The sequence below is a fragment of the Ranitomeya imitator genome, chromosome 10 (assembly GCF_032444005.1).
Source record: "Ranitomeya imitator isolate aRanImi1 chromosome 10, aRanImi1.pri, whole genome shotgun sequence".
Classification (NCBI taxonomy): domain Eukaryota; kingdom Metazoa; phylum Chordata; class Amphibia; order Anura; family Dendrobatidae; genus Ranitomeya; species Ranitomeya imitator.
This window is the reverse complement of record NC_091291.1, coordinates 118067564-118085042: the sequence shown is the minus strand read 5'-3', so window position 1 is coordinate 118085042 and position 17479 is coordinate 118067564. Positions and strand designations below refer to the sequence as shown.

Below are 17479 nucleotides of genomic sequence, written 5' to 3'. Positions count from 1 at the left end.
CACACCCCCCCCCCAGTGTATAGCATCCGGCCCCCCACCCACAGGTGTATGGCATCTGACCCCTCTCCCAATCGTGTATAACATTTGACCTCTGCCCACCCTTGTATAACATCTGGCCCCTCGCCCCCCTGTGTATAACATTTGGTCCCTTGCCCCCCAATGTCTAACATCTGACCCTTTGCCTCTTGGTGTATATTTGGCCCCTCGCCCCCCCCTCCCCCCCAAAGTGTAACATCCAGCCCCTTGCCCACTCCAGTATATTACATTTGGCCCCTTGCCCCCCAATGTCTAACGTCCGGCCCCTCACCCCCAATGTCCAACATCTGGCCCCTTGCCCCCCCAGTGTATTACATTTGGCCCCTCACCCCCCAATGTCTAACATCCGGCCCCTCGCCTTCCCCTAGTGTATTACATTTGGCCCCTCGCCCCACAATGTCTAACATCCGGCCCCTCGGCCCCCCCCCCCTTGTATTACATTTCACCCCTTGCCCCCAATGTCTAACATCCGGCCCCTCGGCCCCCCCCCCCCCCTTGTATTACATTTCACCCCTTGCCCCCCAATGTCTAACATCCGGCCCCTCGCCCCCCCCCCCTTGTATTACATTTCACCCCTCACCCCCCAATGTCTAACATCCGGCCCCTCGCTTTCCTCTAGTGTATTACATTTGGCCCCTTGCCCCCAATGTCTAACATCCGGCCCCTCGCTTTCCTCTAGTGTATTACATTTGGCCCCTTGCCCCCAATGTCTAACATCCGGCCCCTCGCTTTCCTCTAGTGTATTACATTTGGCCCCTCGCCCCCCAATGTCTAACATCTGGCCCCTTGACCCCCCCCCCTAGTGTATTACATTTGGCCCCTCGCCCCCCAATGTCTAACATCCGGCCCCGCGCCCCCCCCCCCCCCCCCTAGTGTATAACATCCATCGGAGCCACTGATGTAACAAGTCAGGTCATTACATTTTTTCCCTGCTAAATCTTCCCTCATCGCCTGTGAATGATATCATTGAGAAATGGAAGGAGCCGCAACAGCTCAGCCACTAAGTGGAGACCCCATAACATTACAGATGGGGGTCACTCAGTGCTGAAGAGCAGAGGGCAGAAAAGTCACCAACGCTCTGCTGACTTCATAGCTGCAGGGTCCCGACCTCCTCTGTTATTAACATCAGCACAAACACTGTGTCCCCACTGGAAGCTTCATGGCCGAGCAGCTGCGTGCAGCCGTACATCACCAAGCACAATGCCAAGCGTCGGATGAGGTGGCGTATAGCTGCCATTACTGGACTCTGGAGCAGTGGAAACATTTCCTGTGGAGCAACGAGTAAATGAAATTTTGCATTGTATCTTACTAGTGTAATGGGGTTCATGTCTTCTTCACCTTCCTATGACATGCAATTACTGCTTACCATCCTGACGTTGCTTTGTAATTTTTCAAAAACTCCCCCAGACTCTAAATAAAACCCATTTAGAATAAAACAGTAAGTAGAGGATGGGGATGCTGCGATGTATGTGATTCGCCTGAAGGCTGGGATTAGCCCCAGGGATGGCATGACATAGCCCCAGGGATGGCATGACACAATGTCTCGTGATCTTCGGGAGAGACAGTGCCGACGCCGCTGGAACAGCACCGGAAGTGAGTATAGGTGTTATTATTTTGCAAGGGGGAAACAATGGAATCGAGAAGAGGTTGTCCAAGTAGTGGACAGCCCCTTTTAATCCCTATTATATCTTTATAGGCAGCAGATGCAAACTATTATTACTATTCATAAAAAAAAAGTTCTGTGCTTCGAAACAAACTTATGTAACCATTTTGGACAATTTTACTGTTTTGTAACTTTTTATTGTGCAACAAACAAATATAAAAAGTTAGTAAAAAAAAACTTAAAAAAATAAATCACAAAGTCTACCGACTGTCGATGTGGAATCTGCAGGGAGTTTGGTTTCCCTGCGGCTCCTTGGTTTTAAGGGACATAGTAGAAGAAGGCACTGAACATGGTAGTTTTCCGTAAGTATCATATGTGCACCAGATCTTTCCCTAGGCGTTCCTCCTCTTCCGATTCTCAGAATCTCCATGTTGCTGATGGTACTGCTTGCGTGTAGTTATGGTAACCCGTGCACTGGCTATGCACAGCGCTCTCTCCTATGCACAGTCCTGTAACATGTCAGTGTGTGGCTTTTTTGGCGCCCCTTCTGTAAATTAAGGACATTTTGCCGAAAATTAGAGCTGCAGATGCTACAATAAGAAAAGTCTACCGCACCTTGTAAGGTGTACCTACGAGGCATTAGATTGGTGTGACAGTGACGTTACCTTAGTGTTTTATTACTTATGACATTTCCAAAAATTGCATTTTTTGCAATGATGCCACTGTCACCTGTAATTTCAATGATGCCACTGTCACCTGTAATTTCCCGCATCTCTGTCATATAGCTGCTGACTCCGAATCTTAACGTAAACTTGCCGACTATAAAAACGGGTTCTCCAGTATCAATATAACATTGTATGGAGTTGACAACCACAGCACCGTACACTGCGGCTCAGCTCCCATTCATGTCAATAGAAGCTGAGCTGCAGTACCGAGAATGGCCACTACATGGTCAACGGAAGTGTTTGGGCTCCATACACTGTTTAGTTCTGCCAGGTATCAGCTGATCGGTGGGAGCAAAGGGTGTTGGACCCCCACCGATCTGATATTGATGACAAGCATAGCACATCCATATCATGAGGATAGATCATCATTATCATAGTCCTGGACAGCCCCATGATATTTGGACACCTGTTTTTCCTCTTGTAACAAATCTCCTAATTTTTTGGATATTTACATGTATAGGAAAATTAACTCCGGTCCTCAGGATTGGTGGGGGGTCCAAAGCAGTCGGACGCCAGTAATCAGAAAACTATCTTTCTAACTTGGAAAGAACCCATAAACTATATGGCCATTTTTTAACTTAAATTCATGAATTTTTGGTTCATTTTTTTTTCTCAAATTGGGTTTCATTTAAAATTTTGCACCTTTTATCTTCTGTAGCCTCTTGTGTTGTACTGTGTATTCCTGGCTGCAGAATGAGTTGTCTAAGAATCCATCGGTGAGCTCATTTTGAAAGTCTGTAACGCTTTTATCTGTCTTCTTCTGAACCCTTCTCGGCTGAATGATGACCACAGACCACATGGATGTTTAAATGTTGTTTGTTGTCATAAATAATTTGAGAGGAGCTCAGAAAAAGACAGATAAAAGAGTTCTCAGTGAACTCATTCTGCAGCCGGCATCAGGCGAAACATCGAGACTAGAGAAGGTAAAAGCAGCAAAATGTTTAATGAACACCAATTGCAAAAATGACTTTTTAGACAAAAATGCATGAATTTAAGTAAAAAAAAAATGTCCCCAGAGATGTCCATGGCCTTTAAGTAGGACTAGAAGCGTGGAGGTGTGCCTGGTAAACAAAGCTGGGGCCACAGAGCTCATCGGACCATCCTGCCCTGTCCAACCAATGGCCGGGATATCGAGTCGTATCACCACCGATGGCCTACTCGTAGGACAGGTCATTTTCCAGTTTAGGAGAACCCCTGTAAATGGACGTGTTCGGATCAAGTCTGCAGTGGTCACAGGCTCGTTATTATGTTGACCACACGGATGTTAAAATGGGTTATCCCAAGATCCCACGATGATCTCCTACGCTTCTTCTTCTTCTTGAGGTCTACACACTTGAGTTCTTCTCCCAATTTTTTAGCATTTTTTTCTTCTTCCAGATGGTAAAAGTTTCTCATCCTCGTGGCTTTTGTCCGGTTCCATCCATGTCGGCCATCATGGCATCTCTTTAACCTTCTTTTACCGAGTTGACATTCTTGAATAACTGTCTGCTGATGTTCCTTAAGAAAAAAAAGAAGAGCATTGTTAATAACTGTGACATTTTCCATTGACGTTGGGATGGCTTGGTCCACAGAGCCATATGAAGTCTCGACATTTACGGTACCTATTATAGACCCCCAGGCACCCGATGCGATTATATATCCTTATAATATAGTTATCTCCTAACTGCAAAGTAGGTGCTGAGGGTCTGACTGCTGGGACCTAAACCGATCGAAGAAAGGGGGGGTCCCATGAGCGAATGTAGCAGAAGTGCAAAGTACCAGGAGAAGAGAGCCTGACCAACATTAGAGCCTGGCCAACGCTCCATTTCCTTCTATAGCTGTTCTCTCAGAACCATAAACGTGAAAAAAGTGGTGGTTCACACTGGAATTTGGGAACCCCGTTCGCTGGTGTCTGTGCCATCGCTTTTTGGGGTGACTCTGCTGCTAGAATCTTCTCTCAGTACTTTCCATTATAGTGGGGAAAGAGAATAAACAGGTTGCTTCTTTAAAATACTTCAAAATTTCCAAATCCTGAAGCGCTTACAAAAAGTAGCAAAAGACTGAACATGTGCACAGCAATGTCGTTTTGACATTGCTGTGCATTATGTTGATTTTTTTTTTGGTTGTGGTTTCGCAATGCTTTTTCAGGTGGATTCCAGACAGAATCTGCCTGAAAAAAGTAGTGCTCCTACAGAAAAGTGAGCAATTTTCTTATGTTACATCTCCAGTTTATTGACAGCCCAACTTTCTTATACTTTTTACTGTCCATGTTCTGCATAAATAGCGGATGGCAGACATTGTGCATGCATTTACACCATCAGCAGAAGTCAGATCATCCTTCATTATGAAAAGCTGATGAATCCCATTTAGCTAAATGCAGAGATACCATTTCACGGCCCGAACCTTCAGCATTTATCAAGGACACGGCTTGATCCCTAATCATATTGAACGCTGAGTGTAATTGCTTATTGCCTCCTATCTCTGTTCCATCCTCAAGGACGGGCCGTCATTTCATACAAAGAGCTCGGAGAGAATCTCTCACCTTCTCGGCTCATCTCACTCGATATTATTAGGTCTGTCTGAAGACTTTGACGCATTTCTATTCTTAGTAGTTTGTTGCTTGGGGAGATTCCTTATACTGGACACAGCCCATGGACAAAAGTCGTAGTCCTTTGGACAAGTCTTTAGACTTGAGGAGCTCAGTAAGGTCTCTCCATTGGTTCTGTCACCTACCTGGTTGTGTCTGAATCTTTCGGCACAGGTTTTTGCCCTCTCCGTTCTTATAAATCGGCACGACACAGATCTTGTTCATGGATCCTTCGGCCACGTCTGTTAAATATACGCTGTGAGTCTGCGGCGCTACACTGATAACCGAGGAGCGTCCTGCTTGCCTTCGGCACCGCACACGATAACCTTGTACTTCCCCATCTGCGGACCCCCAGGTGGCCTTCACGCTGTTGGAGCCCAGGTCTTTGAAATGAAGGAACTTCACCTTTGTGTCATCTAAGAAAAGGAACAAATGTTCACAATGGCCTCCGTTTAAGGTATACAGATCATCGAGAGACGTTCCCCTCGTAATACAGTACGGGTTCCAGTAACTCCCTTAATGGGGGTTATAAGTAAGAGTTTAGGGTAACCCTGATTGACCTCTCAGCTGCTTCTGGAGCACTGACCTCTAGTTGATGCCGAAAACCAAAACCCCCATGAATGGCTCTGATGATTAATCCCTTCTAATAGACTTTTTTTTTACAGGATCTCATTTATGGACCATCTTGGTCTACTCCATTATTCCAAACTGCAACATATCCAGCAGGTGCTAAAAAGACCCTGTTTTGGCCTCCAATGGATAGCATGGACATGGAGAGGTTTCCTGGCATAGATACTAACTTTAGGGTCAACATGTGGTGGGAAAACTTTTATTTTCCTAATTAAAAAAAAGTTTGATATCCAGAAGGTTCATTATCTACAAATTATTCCATCAACAGGTCATAAAAAGCCTACACCGTTTCCACCTTCACTATGGTCTTTATCAAGTAAGAGATAAAGAAGACCCCTATAACGGTTGAAACGTGTTTTTTTCTGGCTTGCTGATGGAATAAAGTTTGGATAATTGTCTGAGTAACCACCTGGATGCCGTCACAATTTGTTTTTGGACTTTATTGATCCCATTCGATTTTTTCGAACAATTTTTTGACATTTTAGTTCTAGACTAGAAACGAGCCATGGGTGTAGACCGATCCTGCACTTATGTGTTAGTTATGATCCCCACCTTCTGTCTGAAGGTTGGCACTAGTGAGTGGAATAACCCATGGCTGTGAGATAACAATCCCAAATCTCACCTATCATAAAATTCAATAAATTATATATAAACTAAGATTTTATAGGGAAGATTTTACCTGATGGCATAATAGCAAGTTATTTGACCCCTCAGTCACAAATACCACCTTGACATGCGTTCCGCAATCTTTTTCAGGAGGTGCCAAAAATTTCTTAAGAGATTCACTGTTAGATCTCTCTTCAATTACTCTTTGTGGATTTCAATTTCTTTCTCTAAATAAACAAGGGTCTTTTCTCTAAACTCTAGAGTTTACATTTTTATGTTCTAACCTGGTATATTGAACAATATAACAGATTTAAAAAAAAAAAAAAAAAAAAAGTATAAATACGACATGTAGCGAGCACATGCGCCAGCTCATGATCAATTCCCATACGGTCACTTACCCTGTTTTGTGCACGCTATGGCAGACAAGGCCTTTTCACCGCCAGATTTAAATATGGCCGACACTGTAACCAGGTACGTTGTATTGGGCTTCAAGTTTTCCAGAACGGTGCTGTTCACCCTGCTGTCCACCTGCAAGGTCCGTACGATATTGCTGGCCATTGGTCCGTACTGAATTTCATATCCAGCGACACTGTCGAGACTGGGACCCCAACTCACCCTGAAACTGTGTGCACCGGGGTCAGAAATTAGAATGTGGGCTGGAGAAAGCTGTTCTGTAAAAGAAACCAACAATGTGAATTATGCCAAACATATTTCTGCATTCGGTAAATCGCATGGAGAATAATATATTGTTGGAATGAAGACACAAGGACAGCCTCTCTAATCCTGGGCAATCCCTTTGACCCAATTTTAGTGGTTGGTAAAGGGTCCTTGACATTTAAACCTAGGTGGCCCAAACCATCCACCATTAGTGGGATAGTAATATCAGACACACCTGATATTTTCTAAGGCTGGCTTCACATATCTAAATTTCATGGTCCAGACCGGCCACGGGTCCCTGACCTGACGCAAGAGTCTCATATATAAGGCTGTTTGTTGGTCTGGAAATTGCGACTTATGCACCGACCATTGCTCTGAGTCGCCTTGTGTTGGTTGTGAGTCAAAAAGGATAGCAGGAATTTGGATCCACTCTGTCCTGCAGAGATTTTTTTCCCCTGGCCTATCACCTGCTAGCAGATGATATATCAGGGGGCTCCACCCTCCATCCCTTGCCTCAACGTTGGTTCCTAGCCTGCTAGCACCTTGTTTAAGCATTCCTCCATATTCTGTTTCCAGTTATCGACCCGTCTTGTTCACCCGTGTTGTCTGACCTCTCCGCTCCTAACCTCGGCTACATGTATCAAATCTTTGTTGCCTGCCCTGACCTTGGATTGCCTGACCACATCTTTGCTTCGTCCTCCTTTACCTTGCACCCGCACCTCTGACCCTCCGGTCAGCTGCTACAGTCCTGGGACTGTCCTGCAGTGGTGATCCCTGTTGTCTAAGGGCTGCCCAGCCTATCCTCACTATCAGAGGCATTAGTGAAGACCCGTTAGACACTTAGTTACGCCCCTCTAGGGTAAGCCCGGCCCATGGCGCAAAGGATCCACACCCACCAGCGTTAGAGTCCATAGAGAAGACTTGAGGACCAAACCCTATTGGCTAACAACACTAGATTCTTATGTAGTGAATAGGTGGCCATATCTCGGGAACGGAGAGGAGATAGACCAAAAAAAAAAAAAGGAGAATTTGAAGGCAAGTGACGGATCCTCGTTAAAGCCTTAAAGCTACTGCTTAGCCCTCATGAGAGGTATTGTTCAATACCAGATGAAAAGAAGGTAATAAATCAGCTACCCATGTCCATCTGATGGTCACGTCTTCTCTCCCCTAGGTTCCCCTATTTGTCAAGGTTGATGTTTCTATGCTTCTTACCTTCAAGTGTTGAAACGTGAATGCTTTTTGGTGGGACATGTTGAATATTGGAGTCTGAAAACACAACGGCCCGGTATTCAGTATTTGGGCTTAAATTACTAAATATAATATTTGTCTCGTCAAAGGGCAAAGACTTCCGAAGTTTCCTCCGGGGGTCGGATTCTAATACGAATTCCACTACGTAGGGTCCTTTGTCTCCGGGCATCCGTGACCAGCCCAGCTGTAAGCTCGAGGTTGTGATATCCCGAGCATAGACCGATCTCTTCTGAGCGAGTTCTGTGAAGATAAGCGGCCGGGTTATTTCTGCTTTACACTGCGCGGTACAAATCTTATTGCCGGAGAAAATTGAATTATTGTGTTTAAGAGCCATTTATAACAGGGAAGTAAAATTTGATTTTGAAAAAAAAAAAAAAATACCGTAGTTTCACTTGTAAAAACCGAGTGCCGAAAATATATGCATTGCAGAACCAATGCGCAGAAAAACACAAGCATTTCAAAATAAAAAAAATAATTTAAAAAATTATATATAAAAATATAAAATATATATAATGTATAAATTTCATTTTTTATAAACCTAAAATGTATTAAAAAAATATATATTATAGTGTGCGTTTTTCCTGCATTAAAAAAAAATCAAGCAAAAATCGCAGAAAAATTGTAATAAAAATAAGGAAAACTTGCAAAGTGGAAACCCAGCCTAAATGATAAAATTTAGATAAATAAATTAGATAAATCTAGAATTTAGATAAATTTAGAATTCTGTTCTCATTTATTTCTTCGTACTGAGCGAACTCTATACCTGTAAATTCTCTGCATTGTCACAGATGTAAATTATAGAATGCTACTACCTGCAGTCATCACTAGAGGGAGCTTTCCGCATGCTATTCATATATTTAAAGGGGTTATCCACTAATGCTATAAACCCATTTTTTAAAAGTTGTACTCCCAAAAAATGTTAAATAAAAATGGCAGATAATCACCGGCGCTGTCGGTGCAGGGTCTTTCAACTTTTGCGTCACCTTGTTCTGCCCCGTGAAAGCTGCAGCCAATCAGCGGCCACCAATAGGCTGCGGTTCTCACGCTTTCATCGGATGTCCAGGTTTTGTCCAAAGGAAGTGTGTGTGAGGCAGCCCATTATCGGCTGCTGGTTGGCTGCAGGGGTCACGTGGTACGGTATAACAGTGTCATGAGAGCGAGAGAAGAGCGTGCACCATCATCACTATAACGGCAGAGGTGCGGGAGGTGAATATACAGAGTTTAAAAAGAGGCCGTCAAAGTAATGGACAATCCCTTTAACAAAAAAAAATTACTAAAAAATAACACAGTATGCAGAAAGCTCCTGAGCTCCCTCTAGTGGTGACAGCAGGAAGCTGACGTTATATATCACATCTATGGCCTTGCTGGGGGTTTGGAAGTCCATATTAAAAAAGGCATTGATTGCTATATTGATAATAATCAGTGCAGACGTTTGGCCCTAAGATATAGTGTTAAAAAGTTAACATTCACTTTAAAGGAGCGGCGTCATCTTCTTAAATGGTATAATTCCAAAGTGTAAAAAACAAGAAACTTTGCAATCCATTGAGTGTATATCGCTTCTAGAAAGAGGGTTGTCCTTTTGCCCTGATTCCCCACTAAATGTGTTTAACTTATATCCAAAACTTACGGTGCAGTGCCATTTTTTAATAGAGGGGGACAAATGTACCAGAAACTTTAGAACAGAAGACGTTTCCACTGAACCTGACCTTTTTTCACATGTTGTCCCAAAGAACACCCAGAGTAAATTTAATCCTATTCATTATAAAGGGTCGCACATAGAAACATTCCAGCAACTCATATTTAAAGAAATTCGCTCGCTACCTTCCTCTAAGGAACATAATACGAATCTGAGTAGTGGCGAGAGGGCAGCTATTAAATCTATTGTAAAAAATGCGGCTAAAGGGGGTGGGGTAGTTATAATGAATAGGGGAGCTTATAATACAGAGGCTCTCAGACTTCTTAGCCATTCTGAATACTATTTGAAACTTGATTGTGACACTTCTATCGATATATTTGTTGAATATGTTGCATTTATTAAAGCAGCCCATTCCTTAGGTATCTTGAATAAAAAAGAGTTTAAATGTCTTAATATTTCACGTTTCAAAACCCCATTTTTCTTTTTTTTTTTTTACTAAAATTCATAAAAATCCAATTAACCCACCCGGGCCGTCCAATCATTTCTGGTATTGGCTCAATCACGAGGAATCTTTCTCATTATGTGGACTTGTTTCTTCAAAAGTATGTTGTAGCTTTAGATTCCTACCTTAAAGACTCTTCTCATCTGATTGATCTCATTTTGCAACATCTAATTACTATGGATGTTCAAGCCTTGTACACCAATATCCCTCATTATAAGGGTGTGGAGGCGGTTTATCAATTTCTTTTAACTGATTCCACTTTACCTCCTCAGCAAAAAGATTTTCTAATAGACGCCATCTTGTTTGTGCTTGAAAATAACGTATTCTCTTTAGAACAAACTTTTTATCGTCAGGTTAAGGGCACCGCGATGGGGACGAGATTCGCCCCCAGTTATGCTAATCTATTCATGGGGGCACTCGAATCTGTCCTCATTGCGCAGCCTGCCCTGACATCTGGCAAATTAGCCTTCTATCGACGCTTCATCGACGATTTGTTCTGTATATGGACTGGTACTGAGGGGGAAGCATTGGAGTTCATCTCTGATCTTAATAAAAACACGTGGGGTCTATGTTTTACAGCTAACAATTCAAATGTGTCAATTCAATTTTTAGGTCTTGTAATCCATGTTGAAGGGTCTGGTTATTTTTCTACCACTACACACTATGAAGAAGTTGATGTAAATAGTTATCTTAGCTTTAATAGCGGCCACCTACCCAAGTGGATCCAAAATGTTCCCTATGGGCAATATTGGCGGATACGAAAAAATTGCACGCATGACTTCGATTTTTGTAGGGAGGCCGAAATTTTTGGACTATAGGTTCAAGCAGAGAGGGTATCCAAAGAAACTTATAAAGGATGCCTGTTTGAGAGCTAAATCTCTCCCTCAGAATGAGTGTATTGGTAGTATTAAAAAGAAATCTACTGAGCCGCTTTCCCCTAAAGTATTATTTGGTAGGTGGAGCTTTATCACCACTTTTAACCAATCCCATGAAGTGATTAGGAAACTGTTGTCAAAGTACTGGTTCATCCTTAAGGGGGACCCAGTGCTTTCAAGACATTTACCTGCTCACCCCAGGACAATTTTTCGCAGGAATCACACATTGCGCAATATGATTGCACCCAGTAATACTACATTATCCCCAATTTACTCTGATCCCCAGTCATCTTTGAATTCCGGTCGTTATGCATGTGGAACGACTAAATTGTGAACAGGGCACGAGAGTTGAAATCTAATACAACAGGCAATATTTTTAAAATTAATTCATTTGTTAACTGTCAATCCACGTATGTAATATATTTAATTGAATGCGGTTGCGGTCTACAATATGTGGGCCGCACCAAACAGACGATGAACGCTAGGTTGAACAACGATCGACAGAATATAAAATATGTTTTTTTGCAGCACAGTCTGTCGAAAATTTTTTATTAATGCACCAAAAAAAATTGGAAATCTTTGAAATTAACAATCATTGATAATATACCGGATACTGTGTTAGACCGTTTTAGTAGTTTAATAAAAAAAGGAAAGCTTCTGGATATTTATGCTCGGTACATTAACTCCTGAAGGACTGACCCTTATGATAGATAAAGTGAACAGATAGATATTGTGTTCTTTTCTGCTGATTTTTTATGTTTATTTTTTATCATTGTTTTAAACCTTTTTGATTATTTTTTTTATCCTGTGTTGTTTTTATTATTATTTTTTTTAACATGTAATAGGTCTTTATAGCTTTGTAATAATGGCTTGCAGCTATACTAAGGGCAGCACGGTGGCGCAGTGGTTAGCACTACAGCCTTGCAGCGCTGGGGTCCTGGGTTCTAATCCCACCCAGGACAACATCTGCAAAGAGTTTGTATGTTCTCTCCGTGTTTGCGTGGGTTTCCTCCGGGCACTCCGGTTTCCTCCCACATTCCAAAGACATACTGATAGGAATTCTAGATTGTGAGCCCAATCGGGGACAGTGATGATAATGTGTGCAAACTGTAAAGCGCTGCGGAATATGTTAGCGCTATATAAAAATAAAGATTTATTATTATTATACTGCGTGCAGGCTTTTTTTTCTAAACAATTTACATATGTAATTTTAAAGGTGTTGTGATTGGTTGTTGTTTATTTATATACTGCCTCTTTTTGGTCACCAATAAAATTCCACCTGATGAAGGCGGCTTGCCCGTCGAAACGCGTTGTGGTCAAATCCAACTTGGTGTGAGAGTTTTTCCTTCGGCGCTCCTTGGACTGAGCTCTTTTATTACCCTGTTCAGTGTATAAGGTCACAGAATGGGTTATATGGACTTACCTGGAAGCGTGGAGACCCTGATATTCTGCACCTGGCTAATCTGCCCTTTGGAGTCAGGACTAAAGGTGACCTGGTATATGGTATCTGGCGCCAGGTTGTGAAATATCATACTGGTCTGATCACCATACAAAATGTTCTTTATAACTTTGCTTAGATCCTTTAATGGTGCATATTCCAGCACGTAGCGTCCTGTGTCTCCGGGCAATTTGGACCAGGACAATTGGAAGCTGTTGGACGTTCTGTCCCGTGCATGCAGGTTTCTTGCCTTAATTAAATCTGCAAACATAGAAAAGTCTGTTGTAACCTTTATTATGTCTTTATATAGTGCCACTGATCACTGTGACGTAGTTGACTTCCCAACATACATGGAATCTCTTGATGTGTTTGTGATCTGTTTGAGCAGCAGTTATCTTGTAATGTTACCACGTTATAGCCTGTATTTGATCTCAGAGCTGCATTCATAATTCTGCTGGAATTGACACGCTCGTTAACATAAATATCCCTGGCTGTATTTTCATATACTATACAGTGACTAGTGACCAAACTATACTTTCAGAGCATGTTTTCATGGCTTTGTTGTCAGGTGTCCTGGGACCAGGGGCTCCTTCTCTGTCCCTAACGCTAGGGGAGGACTTATCTCGCCCTGTTCCCCGGATTACTTCTGATGGTGAAGATGCCGGGGCCACGTACCTTGCCTTAGCTCTTGAATTCGCCCTCAGTCTGTACCCTTCCCCCACCCAGGGAGGAGGAGAGTAGTATTTTTACGTAACACATCAACCAGACTAACAAGGTAATACAAACAGGAATAAAGTAAAATACCAATCATACAAATATTCTCACATAGAGGTAAACACTGGGGAATGGAAGATGGGGTAAAACCAAAGGAGGAGAAGGAAGGAATTTTTACACACTGAAATCCTAGCAACAGTCACATATAAATCCACCACACGCCTTCTCCAATAATAATCAACAACAACCTCCAACCATGCAGTATAAACTAGCTCTGACAATGAGTGCTAGCCAGGACCCAGAATATATAGGAGATGGGAGTGGCTAACAGTGAACAGCCGAGAGCCTTAATGCAGGAAAGCTTCCAGGAGCTCTCAAATGGGCAGATTAACCCCTGCACTGCTAAAAGAAATGTACACCGTTTAATATGAAGGCGAAGTGCTTCTAATCAATGCAGGAATAGGAGAAATCAGATGCTGCGGTCTACTGGCTTCTCTCTGTCATAGTAAACACCCGTGATACATGTTCTGTGCAGGCAGTGAATCAGCAAAAAATGCTGGAAAATGTATTAATTGCAAATACAGCTATGGACTTTAATATAACTGTAACTTAGTAGTAAATGGGTTGTTTGCAGTAAGAAAATCTATATCTCGCCCGCTACACGTTGGATGGAGCTGTACTATGCAGCTTGTAAAAGTGATCGATGAGGGTCCCGGGTGGGTGTCAAAACCCCACAGATCTGATCATGATGACCTAAGCTATGGATTAATATGTTGTGACCGGAGAACCCTTTAAAGAAAGGTGCTCAAATCTGAAGATATCAGTGTTGGTCTAGGGTCCTGGTAGCTCCACATCCAGATTAGATACCACTCAAGAGAGAACATCTGGTGTCAGTATGTTACCAGTGCGGCCTGTAAAGGGGGCTGGCTGCTCATGGCAAAATACAAGGCATCAGCTAAGACAGAGAGAGGCTGGCTGAGATTCTGAAATGAGTAGGCAGCCAGCCCCCTTCACACACAACACAGATCATGTACTGACACATGAAATTCTGGATGGAGTGTTAGCTCTTTTTGTTTCATTTACCATTTACGATGTAGCCATGCTTCTATGCTCAATAGGAGGGTGACCCGTCCCCTCTCTAGAGATGATTTAGAGATCGTCATTAATGTAATGGTAAAACAGGACCAAAGTATATGAGTAAGGGTGTATATATTTAATTTTTAAAGACAGGAATAACAGAACATTTTGTTACAAAGTTGTTCCACTTTTTATGTAGACCTATTATTTCTTTCTCTGAATAAACATTTAAATTACAGAATATCCCTGAGATCAATACTAAACTCAAACGTCACCCCAGTGAACGTACCTGTGAGAGTAGACACTTGAATCCTTCCATACTGGATCCCGGACTCGTGGGTAAGGGAGACCTGGTAGGTGGTGTTGGGGGCTAAGTGACTAATCAACGCCATATTATCACCTCCAGATAAAGTCTTCTGTAATGTTCTACTTGGATCCGACACAGGGGAGTATTCCACAATGTAACGGCCCCAGTCTCCAGGGGCCCTGGACCAGGTCACCAAAAAACTTGTCGCTGTTACATTAATGGCCTGAAAATTCCTTGGATGCACTTGTTCTAAAAAGAAGATGTGATTATCATTACTCAGGGAATCTGTCTAAACTAACACAGGACATGGTATGGGAGTAAGACCATAAATCAGGATAGGTGCCTCAAGAAAAAAAGGGGAGCCTGTATCTAGGTAATTTGGGGGCAAACCAGAATGTTTTTTTTACAAGGACTATTCATTTTACATTAAAGTGGTCTCTATGGCTTGTAGAGGGCTTCATTGGAAAAACAAGGCAAGGCTTAAAACGTCCCCTGATATATGTGTATATATACCTTTAAGTACTGTATATATACCTTTTTATAGCTCCATTGTAATTTGTCTTACAGTTTTTTCAGATTATATTGCTGCAAATGTACTACTATACAGGAGACTGCCTCTCTGTTGTGCACAGCTTTGCTTCAGATCCCTCCCACTTAGGCTACAGGATGCAAAAGGAGGGGTTAAAGGACACTGATTGGATGTGATAGTCACCCTGCTGCTTGAGGCCTCACCTACCTGATTGAGTGGAGACCATGATGACTTCAGGAGGAGCAAACGTTGCACTGTGCTCCCGGATCAATGTGATCTGATAGGTGGTACCTGATTTTAGGCCACTCACAGACACACTGGTCTCATCTCCATGTACAATTTTCTGATGTGTCATCCCTGGATCAGAAACGGGAATATACTGCAAAACATAGGGCCCTTCGTTTCCAGGCAGCCTAGTCCAGGTTAGGAGAAATCCGGAGCTTGTTATGTCCCAAGCCTGCAAATTTCTTGTATGTGTGTGATCTATTGGGAAAGAACCAAATCATCACATATAAAATATAGTATAAAAACTCAGAACATAACCAGTAATATATCTCAGCTAAACAGTCAAAACTCAAAATTAAAAACATTTTGGAGGGGAGTACATGAGGACAGGGAAGTCTCAAATCCAAAAAATGAATTTCTTATGCACTCTCTCTCACACCAATTATGTCAACAAAACCTGAGCCTGAACTTGTCCCTAAATATCCAGTCTTGGAAAGGAGAAATTGTCATAAACCTAAGGAAATTGTCTCCGTCCATAAGACTCAGGACATTGCCTCCTTCCATAAGTCTGAGGACATTGCTTCCTTCCATAAGTCTCAGGACGTTGCCTCCTTCCATAAGGCTCAGGACATTGCTTCCTTCCATAAGCCTCAGGACGTTGCCTCCTTCCTTAAGGCTCAGGACATTGCCTTCTTCCATAAGGCTTGGGACATTGCTTCCTTCCATAAGCCTCAGGACATTGCCTCCTTCCATAAGGCTCAGGACATTGCCTCCTTCCATAAACCTAAGGACATTGCCTCCTTCTGTAAGCCTTAGGAAATTGCCTCCTTCCGTAAGCCTCGGGAAATTACCTACTTCTGTAAGCCTCAGGACATTGCCTCTGTCACGGGGCTACCGCGACAGAGAGGTTCCAGAGAACGGCAGCGCTCTGGGCCTTGTTCACACACAGTGAACAGAAGCTCTTCTCCTGTACTCTGACCTGGTTGCTTTGTGCCAGCAGTGCAGGAGTTAACCTTGTTGCGGAGTTGCTGTGAGCTGAAGTGGATTTTGTAATCTCCTCCTCTATATAGACCCAGCCTTGACTACAGCTATTGTCAGCGATCAGTTCTGCTGCCTGGCTTGGAGGTTGAAGGAGCCTGATATTAGGAGCTTGGAGGTTTATTTACAGAGATTGGGGTCTGCTGTTTTGGTTGCATGTTAAACCTGTTTTCCTTCCTAGGTTTTTCCTTCTCTTCCCTTCTCTGGGTTTCCTCTGTGGCTGTGTGAGCATTTGGTGAGTTTGAGACTTTTTGTTACCTTGTCTGTATACCCTGTTTATTGTTGTATTTATACACTGGTGCAGTCCTCCTCCCTGGGGGGGAGAGGGGGCCACTGATAGGGCCTGCACAGGAGACAGGGATACGCTGGCGGCTCAGGCCTCCTAACCATCATAGGTGTTATGGACCTGGTGGTTAGGAGCACCCGGAGCGACCTGATGGTTAAACTCACACAGGACAAGCTCTGGGAAGTGGGAGCTCTGCTGACCGCAACCCCTAATCCTATCACACAACTAGAAATAGCCGTGGAGCGTACCTAACACGACCTAGACGCCTCTTCACAGCCTAAGAGCTAACTAGCCCTAAAGATAGAAAATAAAGCCTACCTTGCCTCAGAGAAATTCCCCAAAGGAAAAGGCAGCCCCCCACATATATTGACTGTGAGTTAAGATGAAAGTCACAAACACAGAAATGAAACAGGTTTCAGCAAAGGGAGGCCAGACTTACTAAACAGACTGAGGATAGGAAAGGTATCTTTGCGGTCAGCACAAAAAACTACAAAAGACCACGCAGAGTGTGAAAAAAGACCTCCGCACCGACTCACGGTGCGGAGGTGCCACTCTGCATCCCAGAGCTTCCAGCTAGCAAGGCAAAATCATGATAGCCAACTGGACAAGAAGACAATGAACAAATAATTAACTAGCAGGGACTTAGCTTCTGCTGGAGTAGACAGGTCACCAGAAAGATCCAAGAGCGAACTGAACCAGTACAAGAACATTGACAGCTGGCATGGAGTAACGATCTGAGTGGAGTTAAATAGAACAGCCAGCCAAAGAATAAACTACGTCA

The 17479-nt window shown here is 43.1% G+C and overlaps 1 protein-coding gene across 5 annotated transcripts in view; it reads right to left on the bottom strand.

Annotated features, from left to right (window-relative positions):
* Positions 1-1814: 1814 nt before the first annotated feature.
* The window catches only part of VWA1 (von Willebrand factor A domain containing 1), a 95095-nt gene continuing 79430 nt past the window's right edge, over positions 1815-17479 (bottom strand). For all 5 annotated transcript variants that reach the window (XM_069741218.1, XM_069741215.1, XM_069741217.1 and 2 more), the window contains 7 exons: positions 15357-15632; positions 14603-14869; positions 12508-12783; positions 8036-8311; positions 6565-6837; positions 5077-5346; positions 1815-3861 (listed from right to left, as the gene is read on the bottom strand). In XM_069741218.1, the coding sequence (XP_069597319.1) occupies positions 3821-3861; positions 5077-5346; positions 6565-6837; positions 8036-8311; positions 12508-12783; positions 14603-14869; positions 15357-15632 (1679 nt within the window). In that variant the 3' untranslated portion in view covers positions 1815-3820. The remainder of the gene's footprint in view (positions 3862-5076; positions 5347-6564; positions 6838-8035; positions 8312-12507; positions 12784-14602; positions 14870-15356; positions 15633-17479) is intronic.